At 40.0% G+C, this 21,797-nt stretch overlaps 2 protein-coding genes across 4 annotated transcripts in view; both read right to left on the reverse strand.

The window, feature by feature from the left end:
• Positions 1-10,217, reverse strand: part of ppil2 (peptidylprolyl isomerase (cyclophilin)-like 2) — a 35,636-nt gene extending 25,419 nt beyond the window's left edge. For all 3 annotated transcript variants that reach the window (XM_071537565.1, XM_071537566.1, XM_071537564.1), the window contains exons 1-10: positions 10,078-10,217; positions 7,953-8,002; positions 7,577-7,622; positions 7,351-7,413; positions 5,748-5,799; positions 4,778-4,829; positions 4,181-4,272; positions 3,272-3,361; positions 3,061-3,136; positions 1,975-2,135 (exon numbers count right to left, since the gene is read on the reverse strand). In XM_071537565.1, the coding sequence (XP_071393666.1) occupies positions 1,975-2,135; positions 3,061-3,136; positions 3,272-3,361; positions 4,181-4,272; positions 4,778-4,829; positions 5,748-5,799; positions 7,351-7,413; positions 7,577-7,622; positions 7,953-8,002; positions 10,078-10,109 (714 nt within the window). In that variant the 5' untranslated portion in view covers positions 10,110-10,217. The remainder of the gene's footprint in view (positions 1-1,974; positions 2,136-3,060; positions 3,137-3,271; positions 3,362-4,180; positions 4,273-4,777; positions 4,830-5,747; positions 5,800-7,350; positions 7,414-7,576; positions 7,623-7,952; positions 8,003-10,077) is intronic.
• A 1,019-nt stretch (positions 10,218-11,236) lies between these two features.
• On the reverse strand, positions 11,237-21,439 carry LOC139659334 (STAM-binding protein-like A). The gene is given in 11 exon segments (XM_071537567.1): positions 11,237-12,310; positions 13,330-13,429; positions 14,490-14,602; positions 15,330-15,467; positions 16,299-16,423; positions 16,619-17,027; positions 17,938-18,033; positions 18,138-18,213; positions 19,859-19,934; positions 19,937-20,077; positions 21,318-21,439. Coding segments are annotated over 10 exon segments (1,308 nt in total). The 5' UTR covers positions 20,055-20,077; positions 21,318-21,439; the 3' UTR covers positions 11,237-12,253.
• Positions 21,440-21,797: the final 358 nt, after the last annotated feature.

The raw sequence follows: 21,797 nt of genomic DNA on the forward strand, positions 1-21,797 counted from the left end.
ATCTTTGTGTTTGTTTCCCCTACCAGTTAAACCTGACTTGCAACGCCTGTGAACAGGCTTTAAACAGGTTATATTGGTATTAAATCAAGAATATCAAACTGCTGTATTACTTGCAGTATATTTCCAAGCCTAGCCTTTGTTCTGATCATACTTGCACATGGGTCAATGTGTTATACCTATAATGCATCACACACAGGATCCATAGAGGTGATGTATTTGCTATATGTCTGCAAAGTGCATAATGTCATTATTCTCCCACACTGCACTCATACCTTGATTGCTTCTCTTTGTCTGGATGCAGGGATTTGCCGTGGCAGGGTCATATGAAATGCTGTGCACAGTATTATATTGTAAATGGCTCCCTCCTGTGCACAGATTCAACATTGCACTTTTCTACCAAATGAACCCCTACTCAAGATGAAGACGCTGCAATGTCACAATTCAACTCACTTTTACTTCCAAAACAATACTACACATAATCCATTTTATTTCTACGTTTATTTGTGTATTGTTTATGAGTGGTAAAACAAATTTGATCAAATATTCATGACAAGTACCTAGACTCTAATATCTAAAAATAATAATAATAATAATAATAATAATATAATACTTTACTGATTCCAATGGGAAAATTCATCACAGCCTGCCCGCCCTGCCCACAGTGAGGTCAGAGGTCAGCTACAGAGCAGCAGCCCAGGAACTGGTAGGGATTAAGGGTGTGTTCACATCATGCTTGGAAAGCCTGACAAAATGAACTGAGGGAAAACCGCAGTTTGGACTGACGCTCATATTGAACTTTTTATTCATGTGTTCTTTCCCTGCTATGAAGACCAAAGATGGTAAATTATGGCAAACAGCACAGAGTTAAAGTTTAGTTAAAGTTTCAGATTCGTTTTGACTCCTCCCGCCTGCCAAAATCTTTAATCTTGCAGGATGGCAGGTTACCAAAACTCTGTCCAAGAAACAAGCTACTTGTGAGTCATGTGACTTTTGTTTACAGTCCTGGTTCACTTGTATTTGGGCAGTGTGAACCTAAACAAACCAAACACAAAAATGTTACAAAGTAAACTATGATTTGGACCAAAGAAAACAAACTGTAGGTATGATCGCACCCTAAGTGTCTTGCTCACGGACACTTCAACAGGGCGGATCCTAGCTGATTTTAGGGGCTTGAACCTGGTCACCCAGTCGAAGGACAGGCTCTGCAACCACTAGTTCCTAAATCACTAAAGCACTGGAGCCTTTTGGATGATCTAACAGGAGATTCATGATCGAAGGAGACTCATGAGACTTCATGATGAAGGCTTTCTTAAAAACTTGGAACTATCCATGCCAGAAAACTAACTTTCTCCTGCCAGCCACTGATGGATTATAAAATTCACCGGACAGTTTCTCTATTTCATCAGCCAAAAAGGATTTTCAGAATACAACAGCGCATTTGAATGTTATTTGAGTAGACAAACCAGCCACAGACAATTTTTTTTACCAATATTTGGCTGGTTGAAAGTGTATCGTGTTTTCCCTGACAGTTTGGGGACTTGAACCAGCAACCTTCCAGGCCACAAGCTTCCTATAACTTTTAGGTTACTGCCGCTCACAAGGCATTGTAGAATCCATGCTCACATGTTTCATATTTTGACTAAGCTTTACTGGCTATTTCAATGTGTTTTGGTCATCCAAATATTCCACTTTCACTTTTAGCTTAAACAACTTCCACTGCCAGGGGGATTAGATTAGCAAGGTTGTACAGCATTGCACAAAAAAGGCTCCAATCTTCCAATCTTCAATCTTTAACAGAAAACAGCTTTTTCAATCATGTCCACTTCATTACTTTTGTCTGTCAGTTTTTTTACCAAGTTGTTTTACCTCTCCTTCTTCCTTTACATTTCATATTCTCTCTCTGTAACTTGTGGGACTGAGCTGGTTGTCGAATGCTCTAGGAAAAGCTTAGTGGTATGATATAGATTTTCTTACAGCGTTTAACTTGTCTGTCTTCTTGGCCTCTGGCTCCTTCATGGTGGAGGCCAGGAGCTGATCCCCCTTGTAGTCCTTATACAGCTCAGCTAGAGTCTCCCTGGTCTCCAGGTTGGTGCTCTTCAGGTGGTACGCCGGGTCCAGCTTGGCCTTTTCCTCATCTAAACCCCGCCAGCAAAGGGAGAAGAAGAGAAAGGTTGAGAATAGGTGTATTTTTGGTGGACAGTTTTATGCAACATACATATTTTATATGGGAAGCCCCAGTGGGAGTCAAACATCTAACCTCGACCGTGCTAGTACCACGCTTTACACAGCGAATAAAACCCCTAACTAAAGGGATAGCCAACTAAAATAAGCAATTTCTCATTTAAATGTTGTTGTTTTTTTAAGTCATTGTTGGGTGTAAAAAACAACACGAAACTGCGATAATCTGAAGTCGTTTCTACACTGAGAAAAAGCCTATTAGATGATTTCTGAAGCAGCCAAACGAGCCGTTCAGCTGGGCCCGGGATTAAAAACTACTTTCACCTCAACTCGCCGCTCTCTCTCCGGCCTAGAGTGAACCTCGCTCGACCAAGGTTTGTAATAATGTGTGTTTTTAGCTGCAAGGGCTAATCTATGCTGACAAAAAACATTTTTGCTGGTAAATGTTTTAGTCACAACTAGATCGAGATGACAGAGTAGTGTTTTGTGTAAAAGGTTGGGAATTGATCAAGTTTCAGCCACTGCTCTCTCTCTCTCCAGTGTAGAGTGAAGCTCACTCGACCAAAGGGCAGAGGGAACGCACTGCAGCTCTCTCTGTATCACTATAGAAAATGCAGCAGCCAAAAGCTCCATTTTATTACAGTTATTGAATGTTAGGAACGCTGAAATCTTGGTGGATGATGAACATAGCACTCAAGAGTGATACTAAATAAGAAAATTAACATTTTTAACTGGGTTGACCGTCCCTTTAATGCCACGCTTTACTTGCCGGACTATACAAAACCACATAGATGATAGAGTTAAAAAAAGATAGAATTTCCAAACTATATAACCGAGTGCTCATGGCTGTGTGTGTGATAAATCGCTGCTGCTGCGACTCACCGGGATCCAACACCTTGAGGTTGTTCTTCACATGGAAGAAGTTGGAAACATTGAATTTGTCCAGGTTTGTGGGGTCCTAAGAAGACACAAAACACTATGGTGATCAAAATCACTTCTTCATCAGATTAAACAAACACTTTCTCAGATTAGATAAGTTTCCTTTAAATCATGCACTTTCAACTTTGCAGACCAACACAAAGCAACAGCCCACCTGCAGTGTTATAATGTCCTTCCTGGTGAAGGGTTCGTCAGTCAGCAGATCTTTAAAACTCTTGGTCTTGATGTTCAGTTGCTCGACAGCCTGAGTGAAAAGAGACAAATCTCATATAAGCCAACGATTTCTCTGCGCACAAACTAAGGTCAGATTTGAGAGAAATTCATGTTGTTCTGTGCAGCAGAGGTGTGATTTATAGCAAAATGACGATTATGAAAAACATGTTCCAGAAAAGGTGGATTCTGTATTGCAAACTTCATCCGTGAAGCCCGGGGAAAATGGTGTTGCACATTGTGTGATACCTGACTTTGTTTAGAAATACACTACCAGTTTAAAGTTTGGACACACCTCATTGAATGTACTATGTTTTTCATTCTCTTAAAGCCATTTTGATCTAAAGGCTTATGCTTAAATGCTTGAAATTTGTTTCTAAGACAAATGTAAATAGTGAAGTTGATCCTATGTATGAATTTCTTTCTAAAGCCTTTGCCTTTCCCTCAAGGCAAAGAGCGGCTGCTTTAAAGAATCTAAAATGTAAAATAGTTTTGATTTGTTTAACACTTTTTTTGGTCACTGCATAATTCCATTTGTGTTATTTCATAGTTTTGCTGTCTTTACCATTATTCTAAAATGTGGAAAATAGTAAAAATAAAGAAAAATGTGGTATGTCAAAACTTTTGACTGGTAGTGTTCATCTATTATACATACATAATTCAACATGATGCAAGTTAGTATCTTGTAAACCCATATGAATTAAGCATCTGGAGTGCATGACACTGAAATCAAATCAATAAAATATATGACACTCTATCTGTGTGTGTGTAAGAAGTTAAGACATTGATCTGTGTCAGGGAAAAAGGTGTTTGTGTGAGGATCAATGGTGGGAAAGAGTGCGAGTTCACCAACCTCGGAGGAAAACACGTTGCCAGTGACCTTGTTGGCAACAATGTGGGAATTGTTTGTGAAGACGTTGTACAGGACCGGGCAGTGATACTTTCCTAGAACAAAAAGAAAGAACATCAGAGCGGGTCAGAGCAGCGGAGTCGCTCCCCGCCTTCCGCCACAGGCTGAAAACTCATCTCATCTCCTCAAGAAGTCGAGGAGCGGCTCAAGTCACGCTCCCCCCACTGAGTCATATCTCCTCTCCACATCTCCCTCCTCCACTTGCTCCAATTTGCTGTCATCTAAAAAAGAAAATTGCCCTCTACAGCTCTCCTTCGCTCAGATTTTCTTTTTCTAGCCGTTCTCACACAGCAATATTGTCAGGAAACTGTGGCTCTCTGACCCTTACACTCCTTACTACTGTTTGGTTTTTATGACGTGGGAACTGAAGCTTATTCTATAACTGCACTCATTGTAAGTTGCTCTGGATGTGAGTGTCAGCTATAGTAAATGTAAATGTAAAATGTGTAAAACTTATCCAGTATGAACAAAAGCCCCCGTATTTCTACGTAAACTGTACATTTGTAATTGTTAAAGTACAGTAAACACATGCGTATTTACCATCATTGTTCTTGGCGATGTTAAGCTTAATGAGGGCCTTCGCTTCAAGCTTCTGTGGGAAATAAACAAAAATGGAGGCGTTACTAGGCAACCATTAAAATGTCTTCAAAACATCTTATTTAGCAAAACAGGCTTGAAAAAACTGCTGAAAGGCTGATATAGGAATTTAAAAAGCTTATCATATAGATCAGTGGTTCTCGACATGGGGCCCAGGGACCACCAGGGGTCCTTGAGGGGGATCTAGGGGGTCCGCAGCAAACTGATGAATTATTACATTTCTCCATTTTTTCATTTACAAGAAGTTAACACAATTAGTTAATTTTGATCATAGTTTCACTGTTATCTCTCTACCTACAGCACAGATAGTCATGGGATTCTGGACCAAATCATATCTAACAATAAAAATATTCTCAGATTTGGATCTGAGAGACAAAATCTCATCAAATGGGGTCCGTGGCCATAATGTGGACTAAATTAGGGGTCCCTGATATGAAAAAGGTTGAGAATCACTGATATAGATCATCAAGACCCTGCAATTTGCCAAATTTTACATACAAGTATTAAATCATTAAAATCCTAAACATTTCTAGCTATTTCTTTTGTTAGGCTCAGACTGTACTTGATTTAATGTTGAGTTTAAAGTTTAAAGTATGGCTAGGACTGTAATGACACTGAATTAGAAAGGAAATGCTTTAGAAACGATAAGTTTGGTAATAAATCTTGTGGTTCCCCCTGAAAAGGCATTTTAAAAGGAATCATAAAAAGTCTCAGTTTAGTGCCCAGCCCTTGCCAAACCCCAATTTATATTGAGAAAAAAACCCACTGAAATTTAGAACCTCGAAACAAATTTAAAATATGTAAGTTCATATTTTAACCACCACAGAAGCTGCAGACAGTCTCAACATGGCGGTGGATAAAGAGCAATCTGTTGATTACACATGCTAGCTGATGTGTTTTGTTGTTTCCTTACCTCTCCTGAGATCGGATTGGTCCCGTACTTCTTGATCCACGGGACAATGCTCCTGAGACAGAAGGAAGAGAGGAAGTGGATGTTAATTTAAGGTCCACCCAGATGCCCACAGATCTCTTTCATCAGCCTATTTAAGTTTCAAGCCATTAAAAGTGACATAAATTAAAAGCCAGGAGTGCTTTTGTTTTATCAGTGTCCACCGGCGCTGGTCATCAAATATTAAAATCCCTACTTCCAACAAAAACATTTCACAATCTGTTGTCAGCGGTGAGCTTGACTTAAAACATTTAGAACGGGTCATGCGTCAAAAAGGCTGGGAGACGTCGGCTGAGATGGAGGACACAACGTTAATCAACTTGCCTTTTAGGCAGCCACCGATTTTGATTAATTCTGTGACAAAATGCGTATTCACTCTGCTTAGATCTTATTGAATCTTCCTGTAATTGTTTAATCCTGTGATAGCGCTACTTTGCTAGCTGCTAACGAAAGGACACCTTATAGGGGTGATTTGATTATAGCAAATTAAATAAACAGGAATCAGCTATACAACATATGCCATTCGATGTATACATTGGGTTTTTATTTATGTATTTTTATCTATATCACCTTCCAATAACTTGAGTATATAACAGACTTTGTTTTAGCATGGATGGCCCCAGTGGAAATCAAGCCCCTAACCCACGCAGTGTTAGCTCCCACTGAATGATACAGGATTGCAAAAAGCAATGAAGCACAGCTGATAATTAATTGGTTTGTATGACTGGTTATATTAGGATGCATAACCAGCAAGTGTTTTTCTTTGGTGGTGCTTAAAGCAATATTCCACTCTGTTTTAACATGCGGGTTATTCGGCACTTGACTGCCATGAAAACCAGAATATAAACTACTCACCAAGATCGGATGTAGCTGGACGAGTTTGTACCGCTCAGATTTTTACTTCCCATTCATTTGAATGAGGCCAACAAAACTGACATTGAACACGTTGGTGAACAGATTCAACAACAGATCCTGCTGCTGTGATTTTCAACTGACTGTGGGTCCAACGTTTTAGAACATAATTTCGCCAAACAGCATTTTTATTGATAGAAGAGGACATAGCGGAGGGATACCATTTAGGAGAGATAGTTCCTGTTTGTGAGACTGGGTCTACTTTTATTTTTAAAGTGTCTAGTGTAAGCCAAGAATAGAAATGCAAACTGACAACAGACCCAAGGACTGCTTTATTGTCTTAAAAGCGGGATCTGTTGCTGAATCTGTTCACAAACATGTTAAATGTCAGTTTTCAGGATATTTTCGTGGTTCATTCAAACGCTACAAACTCGTCCAGCTGCATCCGATCTTGGTGAGTAGTTTATATTCTGGTTTTGATGGCGGTCAAGAGCCAAATAACCCCCATGTTAAAACTAAGTGGAATATTGCTTTAAGAGGTCTCACTCTGTGGTCACACCAGCGCTTTCAAATTTAATTCCCAGGTCAGACTGTTGGTTTAAAGTTAGGTCATGCTTTAGAGGCCTGCATGAGTACTACATAAACATCGAATGACAGCAGACAGTCAGCAGGTCATGTATAGTCAAACTTCTTTAAAAAGGCATCAACTACTCACAACAGGTCAAAGACGACTCCCTCCTCAGTACAGACTGGATACTCAAACGGTTGAAGGGACAAGCTGAAAAGTTGAAGAGCAAAGAATTTAATCATAATGAGACAAGTGGTACGTCATTTACCGTTACTCAGCGAAAAAACAATTTTATCAGCAACAGCGTCAACTCAGAGTATCACCAATATATTGCTCCGTCTTTTCATTTACTAGAAAACAAACCATGTCTTACCTGCAGTGGTCAAACGGAAGCCGTCTGAAGTTTGCTTGTGGAATTTCTGAAATGGAAAAACAAAGAAAATAACACTGATAAACATCCAGATACTGTTTCCATGATACACCCATGGGAGACGATTGTGAAAAAGTTGGGTTTTAAACAGTTACAGTGTGGACTGAGTAAACGCATAATCATAGTTATGAAAACAGGTTTGGTAGGCTCCATAAACATTCAGTACAGTAGTGTAGAAAATAACATGCTAAGAAAAGAACAAATACAAAATTTATACAGGCCTAATGGAAAGTTCCAGTAAAAGTTGCCATTTGTTGTGTCTCCAAGTGAAACTGGAACAGATTATTTATCACAATGGAGAAAAGTAAAAGCCAACTACCTGTTCGCTTCCCTCCATAGAAGTGAGTGTATTCCGAACATGTAATATACCTGTCAGGAGACAAAAATCACACATAAATAAGAGGAAAGACAATAAAGCAACAATAAATAAAAAGGTAAAGGTAAGGTAAACAAAAACAAATGCCAGACATTAAATATAAGACATGAAAAGAGTGAGAGAGACAGAACAATACAACAGGCAAATGAAAATCATCTGGATAGGCCTAAATAAATGTATAAAAGCCTATCTGCAAAAGCGGTTGTTAAGAAGTGATTTAAAAGATATTGCCAGCTTAAGCTCCTCAGGCTGGACGAACCAAAGACTAGAGGCTCAGACATAAAAGGCCTTCTCACTTTTGGGGTTTAACCCGGACTTCAGACTAGCTCAGTTAAAAGATCTGAGCTGTGGCTAGTAGCCAAACAAGGCTAAGAATCTACAATTAATCAATAAAAATATTCAAATCTATTCTGAAACGGGCAGGCAACCAATGGAGAGAAGTTTCTTCACACTTTTGCTTTGTAGCTGCTTGTTTATAAGGTGAAAGTTCATATACTCTGACTGTAAATGTATTCTGTTAAACTAACTGCTAGGCCAGAAGGCACCATTACCTCTCTGAACCGCAATAATTATGCATGGCCTTTACCAATACATGAGATCTGATGGAACTGTTCCCTGGGTTATTTAAAGCAGTGGTTCCAAATGTGGGGTCCGGGGACCACCAGGGGTCCTTGAGGAGGTTCCAGGGGGTCCACAGCAAATTGATAAATTGTTAAACCTCACCATTATTTCATTTACAAGAAGTTAATACAATTAGAGAATGTAGAAGAAAGACTGTTTTGATCATAGTTTCACTGTTATCTCTCTACCTACAATACAGATAGTCAGAGAATTCTGGAGGAAATCATATCTAACAAAAAAAATATTCTCAGATGTGGGTCTGAGAGACAAAATCTCATCAAATGGGGGTCCGTGGCTCTAATGTGGACTAAATTAGTGTCCTTGATATGAAAAAGGTTGAGAATCATTGATTTAAAGCAGTGGTTCAACCTTTTTGGCTTGTGCCCCTGGAAACAAGGCCGTGCCTACTGGCGACCCCCAGTCACACAGACTGCATATGCAGATTGGTTATCAGTTCAACCAAAGAATGATTTTCCTTTTTCAGGTTGTTTCATTTGACTATCAGAGGAGGCTGAGAGGCTGAACACTATCCAGTATTTCACAAGAAGAAAGAAAAAATTAGAGAAAAATCAGAAAAAAACAGACAGAATTTTATAGCAGAAATATGTTTTTTCCTATCCCATACGTCATCTTGCGACCCTACAAAATGATCTGCTGAACCCTGGAGGGTCCCGACCCCCATGTTGAGAACCACTGATTTAAGGTGCCTATGTGCCTATTTAAATGCCTATGTAGAACCTGGCTTTTATTTGGATTCACCTCATCACTGGAGTTCATAAAAAGAGTAAGTGTCCCAAATATTTTGTATTGTATATTCAGTGTAAAACATCAGAAGCATCAGAGCATATTTGGTCATCTCAAGCACAATTTTTGAATCCCAACCTATGTTTTAAACCACAGTGTCTCCCTTTAAATCAACTTTTGAGTCACAGCAGGGGGACATTTTTCCCCACGTTCAGCTAACGTTTGATTAACGTTAACTGACATGATGTTTACAGTATAAAACACCAAAAGGAAAGCTAATGATTTTTTTCTGGCCACTCATACGATATCAATTTAATATTCCTAAAGGATATTAAATAACATTATAGTGATAAATTATATTTGCTGTGATATTCGCTAACCTTCTAAAATGCATGATACTACAGTTCTTTATCATAAGGTTTATATTAGCTAACTGACTTTAGCATTTGTTGGAGTTACGTTACTAGCCAGACAAACAACGTTATTTAACAAAGATAATGAAGAAGTGAGTAATTTCACATCACTGCTAAAACTTGATATAAGCACAATTTAACTAAAATTAACTGAGATAGTTAACGTTATCATAAACTAAACGTAATATAGAGTTAATGTTAGCCGAGTAACGTTAGCCAGCTAAGCTAATAACAATAACAAGCACTTTTCATGTGTACGGGATATTGTGAACGACAGCTTTGACACTTACATTTTGTCTTTTTGATGCTGACGCTTCCCCATTTTGAATGTTGGTGTAGATCAAACAAGAGAATCGCGTTTTTTAATGTTAAACTCCTTGGTAGAAATCACTAACAGAAGACAGAAACAGAACCACCGTGGCTTTCTTCACTTCCTGTTTATGTTCTTCTTCGTCCTCGTAATTTGTGGCAGTTTAGCCGCAGCAGAGGCGCTCTGCCTCTGCTGCCCTCCACAGGATAAAAAACAAATTATCATTCACTTTACCCCATTGCCTTTTATTTTTGGCAAAATGGCAAACGTATTAGATGCATTATCCGCGAATACTGGTGTGTGAAGTCAAACTATCATCTTTAGAATAAAAAAACAAACAAAAAAAACTTCAAATTATTATTAACTTCAAATGAAATAATCAAGTGGTTTAGTCTGCTATCTCTGGAAACACATGTATGCCTCCAATGGCTTAGCATTAAATCCAACAATAGCTTTCTTTCCTGTGTCTCCCATACCAGTTTCCCACTGTCTCATCACTTTCTTGAAAGAAAAAACCCTAAACTTATATGATCTTACCTCCCGTCACACACATCTAGACTATTACCACCGTATACCATTGGGCCTGAGATGACAGAAATGCCTCTCTTAATATCTTAGATCTTTCCCTACCACATTAGAAATATCCAGAAATCTCAGGCCAACATCCATCACATCATAATTACTTTCCCTCTACCTGCATAAAATCTTGTTTTACTCCAAATAACCTGCTTGTTCATTATGTTACTGAATGATCTGTTCGCTTGTTGATAAACCCTCAGAATATCTCACCGTTTCAGCATACAAAGCTCTTTTCTCTGCTCTTATCTTTGCAAATTTCCCCTTTGATCCTTTTGATCAGTGATTAGCTCCCTTCACAATGCAAGCACTTTGCCTGTGTCTTTTTCAAGTGGCAATTATGCAGATTACATCCACTTTCCCCTACATATTCCTTACTGTGTGTATAGTAATCCCTGCACACCTTCTCTGAATACTTTCATACTTTGTATCTATTATATATATAATGTTAAATTAAATGTCTCAACTATGTAACCATGCTTTGATTTTGTATTGTGTATCCCACTGGGAAAATAACACACAAACCAAAACAAGACAGAAGAAATCCATCTAGAATGAGTTTATTTTGTCTTGGCATTTAATTCATTGAAGGTATTCTCACATTTATGGCTAAGTATTTACTTCTTCTAACGAGAGAAGGGAGCAAACAAAACAAATGGTTATCGGTATGAACCATGGCCAGGTGGTTAGTAATGTACAGTAGAAGGTACATTCAAATTGCCTGTTGCACACATTTCTTCTGAAGCATGGACACATCATCCAGGTACCACCCCCCGCCCACTCCCACTCCCACTCCCCTCCAAAACCAAAAAAAAGGAAGAAGAAGAAAGAACACATAAGAGGTGGATCCATCATAAGTAGGAATTAAATTTCGAAACAAAATCCTTTTTAGATACAGAGTGATATCATGGAGTGATGTTTTTGTATACAAAAATATATATTACAGAGCAGCAACACTGCCCGCATACCTGAGTTACAACTGGCTTTCCATTTCTCTTAGCACTCAACAGCTTACTAAGGAAACACACCAACTCAAAAGAATAGAGAAAGACTTGAGCCGAACTATAGACTTTATGTTGAACTTCATGTTGAACAACGTTATCGGACACCAAATGAATCTTCTCATCCTTGGCACTTATCTGTCGGGCATGCCCAACCCTTGATAAAAATGATAAAACAAAGGTTAGGTTGAAGACATCCAATAGATCCGGACACAGTTTCAACTACAGTTACCTGTCATTGACAAACATATATGGTCAATAATGACAAAAACAAAGGTGGTGAAGAAGGGAACTAGAGCACATGCTGACAAAAACGGAGGAGTTGAAGAGCCAGAGGTTTGCCCGTCCATCAGGTGGTGAGAAGTTGTTTGCTTGGAAAGTGCAATAATGTGAAGAAACTTGACAGAGCAAAAAAGTTTGCAGTGTTGCTCCCTTTGAGAACAACTGAGGTCCATAAAAATGGTCAAACGATGGCCGGTATTCGCTCAGTACCGTCTTGAAAAAAAATGAGTGTTTTCTCAAATAAGACATCCGCACGTGTTTGATTAGACAGTCTGTGAGTGTAGTGGTGAATAAAAATCACCGCAAATCCAACATGGACACTGTGCCATCGGTGATGGTGATATGTCCCGCATGCTGAAACAAGAAGCAGATTGAGGTTTTTTTTTATTAATAGACAAAAATAACAATACAACACAACACACATAGAATTGACACAGAAACATAATCAGAAAAGAGAAGAAAAATACTGTAAATATAGCAACTGTAGAACAAAGTATATTAACTAGACTGAATGGAGATCACAGCCCAGTTATGAACAAAAACAAAAAAAAAGGCAGAGAATGTCTGACTGATAGACACCAATGCAGGTATAATCATATAAGCATATATAAACATACATAGTTACATAAAAGAACAGGAAATAATAAAATATATTATATATTATGCGCTCCATTTACAGTCTTTATAAATAAATGCCAAATAAATAAATAAAGGCCAATAAAAAAGACACAGAACAAGTGGAAAAGAGGAAAAGAATACAAAAACAAATAGGACATATCTGAATATGAAAGTCTGTTTCATAATGCAGAAAAAAGCTCCAGAACAATATCAATATCATATACTTCAGACTACAAAAGGTGGCCACCACTTGATTAAAATTCTAATCTAATCTGCAAATTAAAAACTGTGGATATTCTGGATGAGAAATGATTCGTATTTCAGTCAGGCGATGCAGACAGCATCACTTTGCCTCAATGTTTGTTGGCACACTATGTCACTGTGTCAACCCACAAAAAAGCCTCTCTGGAAGGCAGACACGACATAAATCTGCAGTGATGGCGGAAGCTTTAAGTCTTGTTGATGACTGGACTGACTGGCTGCCAGGAAACGCATCTCACCCCAGTACAGAAACATCAAAGCTCTGTCGTGGGGCTTTGTGTCAGAGCTTCCTTGATTTTAACGTTTCTCTGTAGAACGGCTGACACACAACTATCTGCTGAACAGTAATGGTATCAAACAAGTATTGTTTTGTCAATGAGTGTGAATAGACCATGACATGTTCATCTAATCCAAACGGAAGCAGCATCTCTTTGGAATGACAATAAAAACCTGGTATGTGTCTGTATATGGTCCCACAGTATGAGTGTACTCACTGTAAAAAGAGGAGGATCTTTGCTGTGAGGGTGAAAGCCCTTCTGTTTACACGAGGAGATTTCATCTGTTCCGCGATCTGTCAACCTGAAGTAGCCGATTCTGCAGCAACAAATGGAACAAACAGAATCCGTCACTCTTAATCAACTTAAACACAGGAGGAAAAAAATACTGACAAACTACATGACAAAATGATCAGTGTTTCCTTCACATTCTCTATGCTGTTTTTGCCCCCCCCACAGCAGGAAAATTGCCCCCAGAGCTAGAAAAATGAAAACACCATGAAAATTCATCGTCTTGGCTTATTGCTCACCCTGTCCAAAAACAGAAAAACCCAAAACAAAACAGTAAACATGTCGTCCCCCACAGAGGATGCAGCCCCACTCTGAGCCAATCGCTAACAAATATGTCAGCTTGTTTTGACCTATGATTGTAGCGCCCCCTGTGACTCAATCAGTGTAATTTTGAAAATACAGGAGTGCAGAGGTGAGATGCATCATTTGCTCAAGTTTCATCAAAATCCACCCAGCTGTGTCTGACAGATCACCCATCATACATGGACAAATTCACAAACAAACGCACAAACGGTATATATGATAAATGATATATCGCCCCCCACCTTGGGCTAATCAGTGTAATTTTGAAAATACCAAAACGCAGAGGTGAGATGCATCATTGCCACAAGTTTTGTTAAAATTTGATCAGTGGTGTCCAAGATTTCAGGCATGACACATGGACAAACAAACAAACAAACAAACAAAGTGGCTCCCCCCTTGGGACAATCAGTGTAATTTTGATAAAGCTGAAACACAGCGGTGAGATGCATCATTGCCCCATGTTTTGTCTACATGCCATAAGTAGTGTGTGAGATATCGCGAGACAGATGAACAAATGGAAGAAGACCATAGTCCCCCCCATTAATTTCATTGTGGGGGACAAAAATTATTACAATTGCAATTACAGTATAATTGTCCATATATTGTGATATAAATATCTAAATAAAAATCAACACTTAAATTGCAACACCGACTAGAACAGATCCTGGAAATGGCCCAGGAGCAAACCTCGGAACCAAAATTACCCCCCCATTTAAAGAACAATTTACATGAAAAGCTGACTGACAGAAGCATTTATGTTTTCCCGCGACAGCCAACAGACTCACTCGTTGAACTTGGGTGAGCAGACGATAGCGATGGCCTCCGGTAGCATCATCTGGTAGGAGCAGTGTGTGTGGAGGTCTACACTGGACAGGAAGGCTGTCTGTGTGGGGTGAGTCTGGGGAACACATGGTGGTCACACTTCAGGTCACATGTTCAGCTGGTTTAGTGTGCACAAGCGTGAACACAGACACACATACCACAAGTTTCATAATGAAAGTTTGTCCAATAGTAGCAGCTTCTTACTCTCATAGGCGTCTTGATTTGCCAAACCACATTCTGCAGGAGTTTGTCAGCGCTCTCTCAGCAGCAGCCTACATGTGTTTACCCACACCACCACTGTTTACGCTGATGTTTGCGCCTTGACAGAGCCTGAGGTTACACGCATTTCACTCACTTTTACACCCGAAAATAGATGTGCACAACCAAGAAAAATCAAATACGAGCAATTGTACAGATGAACATTTTAGAGAAATCACACTTGTGGATATGTGGTTATAATCATTCAAGCTCTGTGGTTATAACCAATCTGTAGCTTCTGCGAAAGCTGCTACTGCAGTCGCAACCGCTGGCCATTGTTAAAAAGACTATGACTCCCTGATTCAGCAAGGAAGAATGAACCAATCAGAGCCCGTTTACTGTAGGCTGCTGACAGAGAGAAAGCGACATCGAGCACTGCTGAATAGTGTGGAAGCTAAGAAGTTTGGATTTGTTAAAGTGTTTTAAGGTGGATTTTTCCTTTATGTGGAATCAGTTTTCCCCTTTCTGGACTAATCCGACCACTAGGTGCGTTTCCAGGTGAAGCGGTGCAGGCCGAGGTCATATTTCGACAGATGTTTACTCACGTGGATCCAGCCCAGGGTGATGAGATCATACTGGTCCTGGATGAGGAAGAGCTCCTCTTCATTTTCTGTGTCACAATAGTCGGGTCCGCCGCACTGCTTTGGCACGATGACATGGGTCACGGTAAATGCATTCCTGGTCTGGGCCAAGCACAAAAAAACCACACATTAAGGTTTTTTTCCATACATGCATATCCGCTGTCTGTCCCTAGATATTTAAGGACTCTGTCTGAAGCAAATTAGGTTGGTAACTGGTTTGCTGCTGGCAAACAGACCAGGTAATTTTCATAGAAAAGGAACGTGTAAGAGCTTTAAGGAGAAATAAACATGACCAGTAAATGAGCCTCATACATTTCATAAACAAAAAAAACAAAAGTGACTAAAGAAAACTAAAACTAAAGAAATTTCCCGATATGATCCATCGCCCTGGCATGGAGTCAGCTGATGTCTCTGTTTCATTCAAAAGTTCAGATGCATATGATTCAGCCTCCCAGGCTACTGCTGTAAAGAAAGAATCTGGTCATGGTCATTCCTCACACATTCACAGCCTGGGAAAACCTGGGTGGAAGGAAAACATCATGGAATTGCATTGCCTAAGATGGTGAAAATTTTATGTAGAGTCATATTCCCAATATTAAATATGTACATCAAGTGTTTGTTTTCATTATTGCAAGGCATGGGGGGGGGGGGGAACTCTGTCTCTGGCAATGCAGCTCAATGACGCAGAATTGTATTTTCATTGATCTTAACTCAGAGCTAAAAACCCATAAGAGCAGAAAAAATCATCTGACATTCTGTTGGATTTTAGGAAAATGTCTACTTTTACAAAAGAACAATCCAAAAATCCACTTTGGTGACATTCACCCTTAAGCCGATTTTCTTTTTTCCTGCAATAGATTCACTCTAAGCAGGACTTCGGTTTAGCACAATCATTCTGTTCCACTAGCAGCTGTTGTTTTTCCAAAGTCTTACCAGTTTGCCACACAGGATGCCGCAAGTTTCTACAGCTCGGCTTGTGTTGGCCTCTGCCAACCTCAGAAAACTCCGGCACAGCTCAGCAGGAACTGCCAACTGCCGAAGGGCATCCACCATTGTATCTGCAAAAATAATGTAGCGGAATACACAATAGTTGAATGGAAAACTTTTGGAACAAGGCATGGTGTCAACGGGAAATAAAGTAGGTCAGGGGGGGAAAAAAATCAGCTCAGAAGAATAAATACTTTAAAGCAGGAGTGGTGTAGTATTTAAATCCTCTGAAGGCCGACCCTCCTTTCAGAATGAGATTAACTCACTGTTGTTCCCGGGGCTGACCAGAGAGCCGGGCTTGAGCGATCGGTCGAAGGTGGGCGGGCCGGAGGCGGGCGTGCCGGGGGTGGCGGGGGGGCGACTGTAGTGGTGGTTGGTGCCGCCGGACAAGTCCCCCGGGCTCTGCGGGGGGGTAGGGGACACGGTGAAGGACGGCGGGGGGCCCTGGATGCCCGGGAGGAGGGGCGTGTCGGGGGGAGGCGTGCCCGGCGTGGCGAACTCCAGCAGCACCCGCTGGCGCTCCTTCTCCAGCTCCTGGCGGCGGATCATCTCCTCGAAGGCACTGAACTGCTCCTGCTCCCGCTGGCGGCGCTGCAGCTCGGCCACGCGCTCCCGCTCCACGTCCAGCGCTCGCTGCTTCGACTGCTCCCGCGCCATGGCTTCCTCCTCCGCTTTCTGAGCACAGAGAACACACTTCACTTACAATGTCACCGCAGTACAGAGGAGGCTGACTTCAAACATATCTCAATTTAGGGTGTCAGTAATGAACAAAGCTTACCTTTCAGTGTTAAAATTAAGCACTCTTTTATTTGTCTGTTCAGCCATGGTGACAATTGTTGCTCATGCTAACTTATTCTTCTTATGTTTATTCCAATTGCTGCTGCTGGAAAACGCATCACTTCCTCAGCGTCAGAGGATTTTTACCCAGAAACACCTGCCAGACAGCGGGTGCTTAGAACAACAAATGTAAACGCTTTCATGAACTAGGTTGAATCACTATTGTGTTGTATCAATCAGCGATAGAGAGTAGCAGACATTAATTTATATGAAAAAGGTCACAGATTATTACTTTAAAATGCATATAGGAGTATAGCTCATCTCCCCACCATCGCAGCTTTTCAACTGCTGAACGATGGAGGTACGTCATTTCCATTTCCACTCTAAAAAAAGGTTTTTTTTTTACCCTTTGCTGACCTCGAAAAGGTGATCCACGCTTTTATATCATTTTTTATTTTAGATTTCTACAAGGCTCTGTGCTCCCGTCTCAGTCCAAATTTTCTCTCTCTCGCCTGCAGTTAGTACAGAGAGCAGCAGCAGCAAGGCTTTTACCTACATCTAAGAGACGTGACCATATTGGCCCTAGACTTGTGTAGGAGGAGATAAGTTCTATCCCATGTGTTTGCAATTCCAACTTGTTGTCGACAGGTCAATACAGGTCACAGATTACTTAATGCCCCTTTACACGTTCCATCATTTTCTTATACAACCTTTTCTTAAATGTCTCTAATGTTTTAAGAGACAGTACAGGTAAATGTAAGAAAATGTTACTGCATGAGACCCAGTGTTTCTCGGACTGACAGTTTACCTTTTTGACAAGGTATTGTGCATACTCCTGTTCAAATCTCCTCAAAAGAGCTTTCTTCAGTATTTCTGCTTGAGGGAATGCAATGTCCTTCAGTTTCTGGAAGAGGATGGGAATTAAGCAGATGTTAAACTTGAACACTTCCTTCAGGGAAAATAATTATAATCAGTTGTACAGGACAGAACAAAACACTGTATGAACACCTTGAGTGTGTCCTTCTTCTCAGGAATGTTAGCCGTTTTGTAATCCCGATGCTTGGGAAGTTTCTCAATAAAGAGCCTGGGCAAGAAACAAACAACAAAGAACCCCCAACATTAACCGATCAAAGTTTTTTTTTACATCACTGCATTGAGTTCCCTGATTCAAAGCGCTGGCCTGAAGTTTGTCTTTCAGAATCGTGACTGACGACCTTTAAAGCTGGAGTGAAATCAAAGCAGGAAAAATGTAATTTATCATAAGTCAGCCAACAATTTTGTTATAACGGTTACTGGCCAAATTCCAATTTCATACTCATCTACTTACATTCACGACCAGTCAAAAGCTTGGACACACCTGATTGAATGTACTATGTTTTTCATTATCTTAACATCTGATCTAAAGGCTTATGCTTAAATGCTTGAAATGTGTTTCTTAGATAAATATAAATAGTGAAGTTGATGCCTATGTATGAATTTCTTTCCAAAGACACACACACATGTTTGGTCACTACATAATTCCATTTGTGTCATTTCATAGTATTGATGTCTTTACTATTATTCTAAAATGCGGAAAATAGTAAAAATAGAGAAAAATATGGTGTGTCCGAACTTTTGACTGGTAGTGTAAGTCCTCTCCAAATACGGTAAGAAATGGTCAAGAGACTAAATTCTCCTACAACTACTCTGATGTTTAAAGTTGATATTTTTTCCTTCAATAACTATAATAACCTACACTGAGGTACGTAAACTGTGTTTTTATATACAGTTGCACACAGATGTGCTGGAGACCAGGTGAAAGACAAAGACAATACTTAAAAGATGGCGGAATATCAACACATCTTTAATCCAACAGTAAAATAAACAACTTAAGTTTGGCTGGACACATAAGTCTGCTTGAATGCTGAATATTTATTTTAAGAGTGACGTATATAACCGACTATCTATTGTAAGTCTGTATGTGGGTCCTGTTGTCCCAGTACCACGTGAGTCTTTCTTAGTTACCATTGTGTCTCTCCACCAACGCCATCAAGACAATTTTCCATATATTTCCTGTACTCGGGAGTAAAGTAATTCTGGTTATAACCAAACTGTGGCATGTAGTTATCAGTTCCATGTAAAAGAATCTCCTTGCCTTTGGGTTTTTGCGCTAGGTTAGCAGAAAACTAAGTGACATATCTTTCATTTGAATTGTATTATCTGCCTCTAAATCAGCTGTAGCTTCCAGCTTCCAGCCTGTTTTTTCCTTTTAACCAGAATAATTACCACCTAGCTGCTAATCATTCTGAGGAGCTCCCACAAAGCTAATAGGGAGACAAAGTCAGAATAACTCTTATATAATAAAACACCTTTTTTCAGCTTTTTTCAAACCCTAAGGAAGGTCTTTGTATAAACTTTGTTCAGTCTCTTCCCCTGATCCTGGCACATTTCCTCTCATCTGGATACTTTTTCATGCTACAAACATGAAGCCTATATTTGTGTGAATTACACAACTAAATTAAGCACCTAAACATGAAACTAAGTTGGAAAACGGATTAGAATGAGGGACAAGTTTGACAGCAAAGGAAGTGACAAAAATTAATAAATGACTGCATCATAAACTAACAGAAATAATCAATCAGATCAAAGCTCAATACTCATTAAGTTAATTAATCATAAGCTCAGTCAGTCATGTCCAGATCCTGTTAAAAATTCAAAACCTCAGACTCACTGACCACTGATGTACTTACGTGATATACTTGTTGTAGAGGACGAAGGCATGCTCGATGTTGCCCTCATCTCTGAGTACCATCGGTCTCATCTCCATCCGGAGCGGAAGTAATCGGCGGGGGGAACGTCTTCGTTAACTTCCACGGAGCTGCCCTTCTTGGTCAGAGCGCGGACACGCTCCTCCGGCGACAGGCTCATGTCAGTGTGGTCTGCCATTAACTACAGCCCAACCTGGTACACTGGGAAGACAGGTGAAAGATTTGATACAGTCAGTGGGATCTGCATGTTAAAACACTGTGTGGATGAAAGTGCAGCATGATCTAGCCACATGTGCCTCACAGTTGTTCACAAAACTGCCAGGATGGTATTGCTAACTTAAGTTACAATCCAGAAACCATACCACTGTTTTCACACATTTTAGATCGCATTACTCTCGCTTGATATGGATATGATCTGAACACTGGAGTGTCATTCTTAAACTGTATTTTTTCACTTAGGAAAGCAACAGTGTAAAGAAGCATAGAGGCAGTGTCCCTCTCTTCACACCCTGCCTAGGAGGCAGGCCCCACAGCTTGAGAATCACAGTGATACATTTGCTGGGATTGTCACTTGTAGTTACTAAAAAAACATAGTATTTTCTAGTTTTCATTTATTGATCAAATGAAGATGAGTGTGGGTCATTCCTTCATCAGCAAGCTAATAGTCTGATGGTTTGCTTTGATTTGGTCATGACTTCTTCAGCCGCTATTTTCAACAGCCACAAAGTATATGAAGAGAAAACCAAATGAAATCGGATTCAAAGCTCAGCTCATGAGGTGTGGCACTGATAAAGGGAAATGTGAGCTGGAGCTGAGGGAGCTGAGGGAGCTGAGAACTCGAGGTGAGCATTGAATTTCTTCTGTGACAGTGCCAGCTGAATGTCAGGTGCCACAGCTGATGACAGTAGAATCTGAGCAGTTACACACAAAGCTGCAGTGCCAGAGTAGCAATACATATGACTGTAATCAAAGAGAGCTTATCGCCATACTTGCTGTTTCTTTATAATCACGTGCATGCTAACATGGTAAAGGCGAAAGTTAAAATTTGTATACGAGTTACCTTGGAAACGAGCTGCAGCACGGTGCCTGGGGCTCGCTACATGTCACTCAAACAATCACAGACAGGGACAATTGTGGATAAAAGGCGATTTTCGGCCCTTTTCAGCGCACAGTTCTGGTAGGCATATTCTCCATCTCATTTGAAGACCTTACGGCCGTGTACATAGTTAAACACGTCAAAACAGGGATTTTTCACTTCGTGGTGTCCTGGCGTTTAACACTGTCACGGTAGTGATTGATGTTACTCAACGACGTCGCGTTAGCTTGGTAAATTAGCTACGCTAACCGTTAGCTAACTTAGCAAAGCCAGATCGCTTTACAATCGAAGTTTGGGTGGGTTAGGTAGCTAGCTATCACTGAAGCGTTTAATCTTCATTCTTACCTGATCAAGTTGTAAACTGTAATCCCCAGCGGCCTACATACAGCTAGATCAAAATACAGTCAAATTACAGGAGACATAAACCAAGTTGCTCAGTGAGCTGCTGCGCCTACATCCGTACACTTCCGCAATTAAAACAACTTCCGCTTGACGAATCATCACGCGAGTAGAGAAGGAGGATGTTTATATTAATAGCGATTAATAGGTGATACTTTAATAGGCGAATATTGTATTTCATTTATTTTGGCACGGTCCATACACAGATAATCTATGGAGAAATGTTTATAGCTTTACAATAGACAATATTTCCTAAAATGTTTCACTTTTTTTTTGGAGAATGTGACGTTTTCCTATAAAAAGATGAATCACTCATTAGTAAAAACAAAAACTGGCTCATCTTCTGACAGCAAATGTCGATTCATACATGTAGCTAACTGTCCTTATAGTATATTAGATTGTCGATATAATATTGTTATTGTTGTT

Source organism: Centroberyx affinis, unplaced genomic scaffold (assembly GCF_046629955.1).
Source record: "Centroberyx affinis isolate AG114_WGS23_722 - 3 ecotype Tasmania unplaced genomic scaffold, CSIRO-AGI_Caff_v1 ptg003068l_1, whole genome shotgun sequence".
NCBI classification, from domain to species: domain Eukaryota; kingdom Metazoa; phylum Chordata; class Actinopteri; order Beryciformes; family Berycidae; genus Centroberyx; species Centroberyx affinis.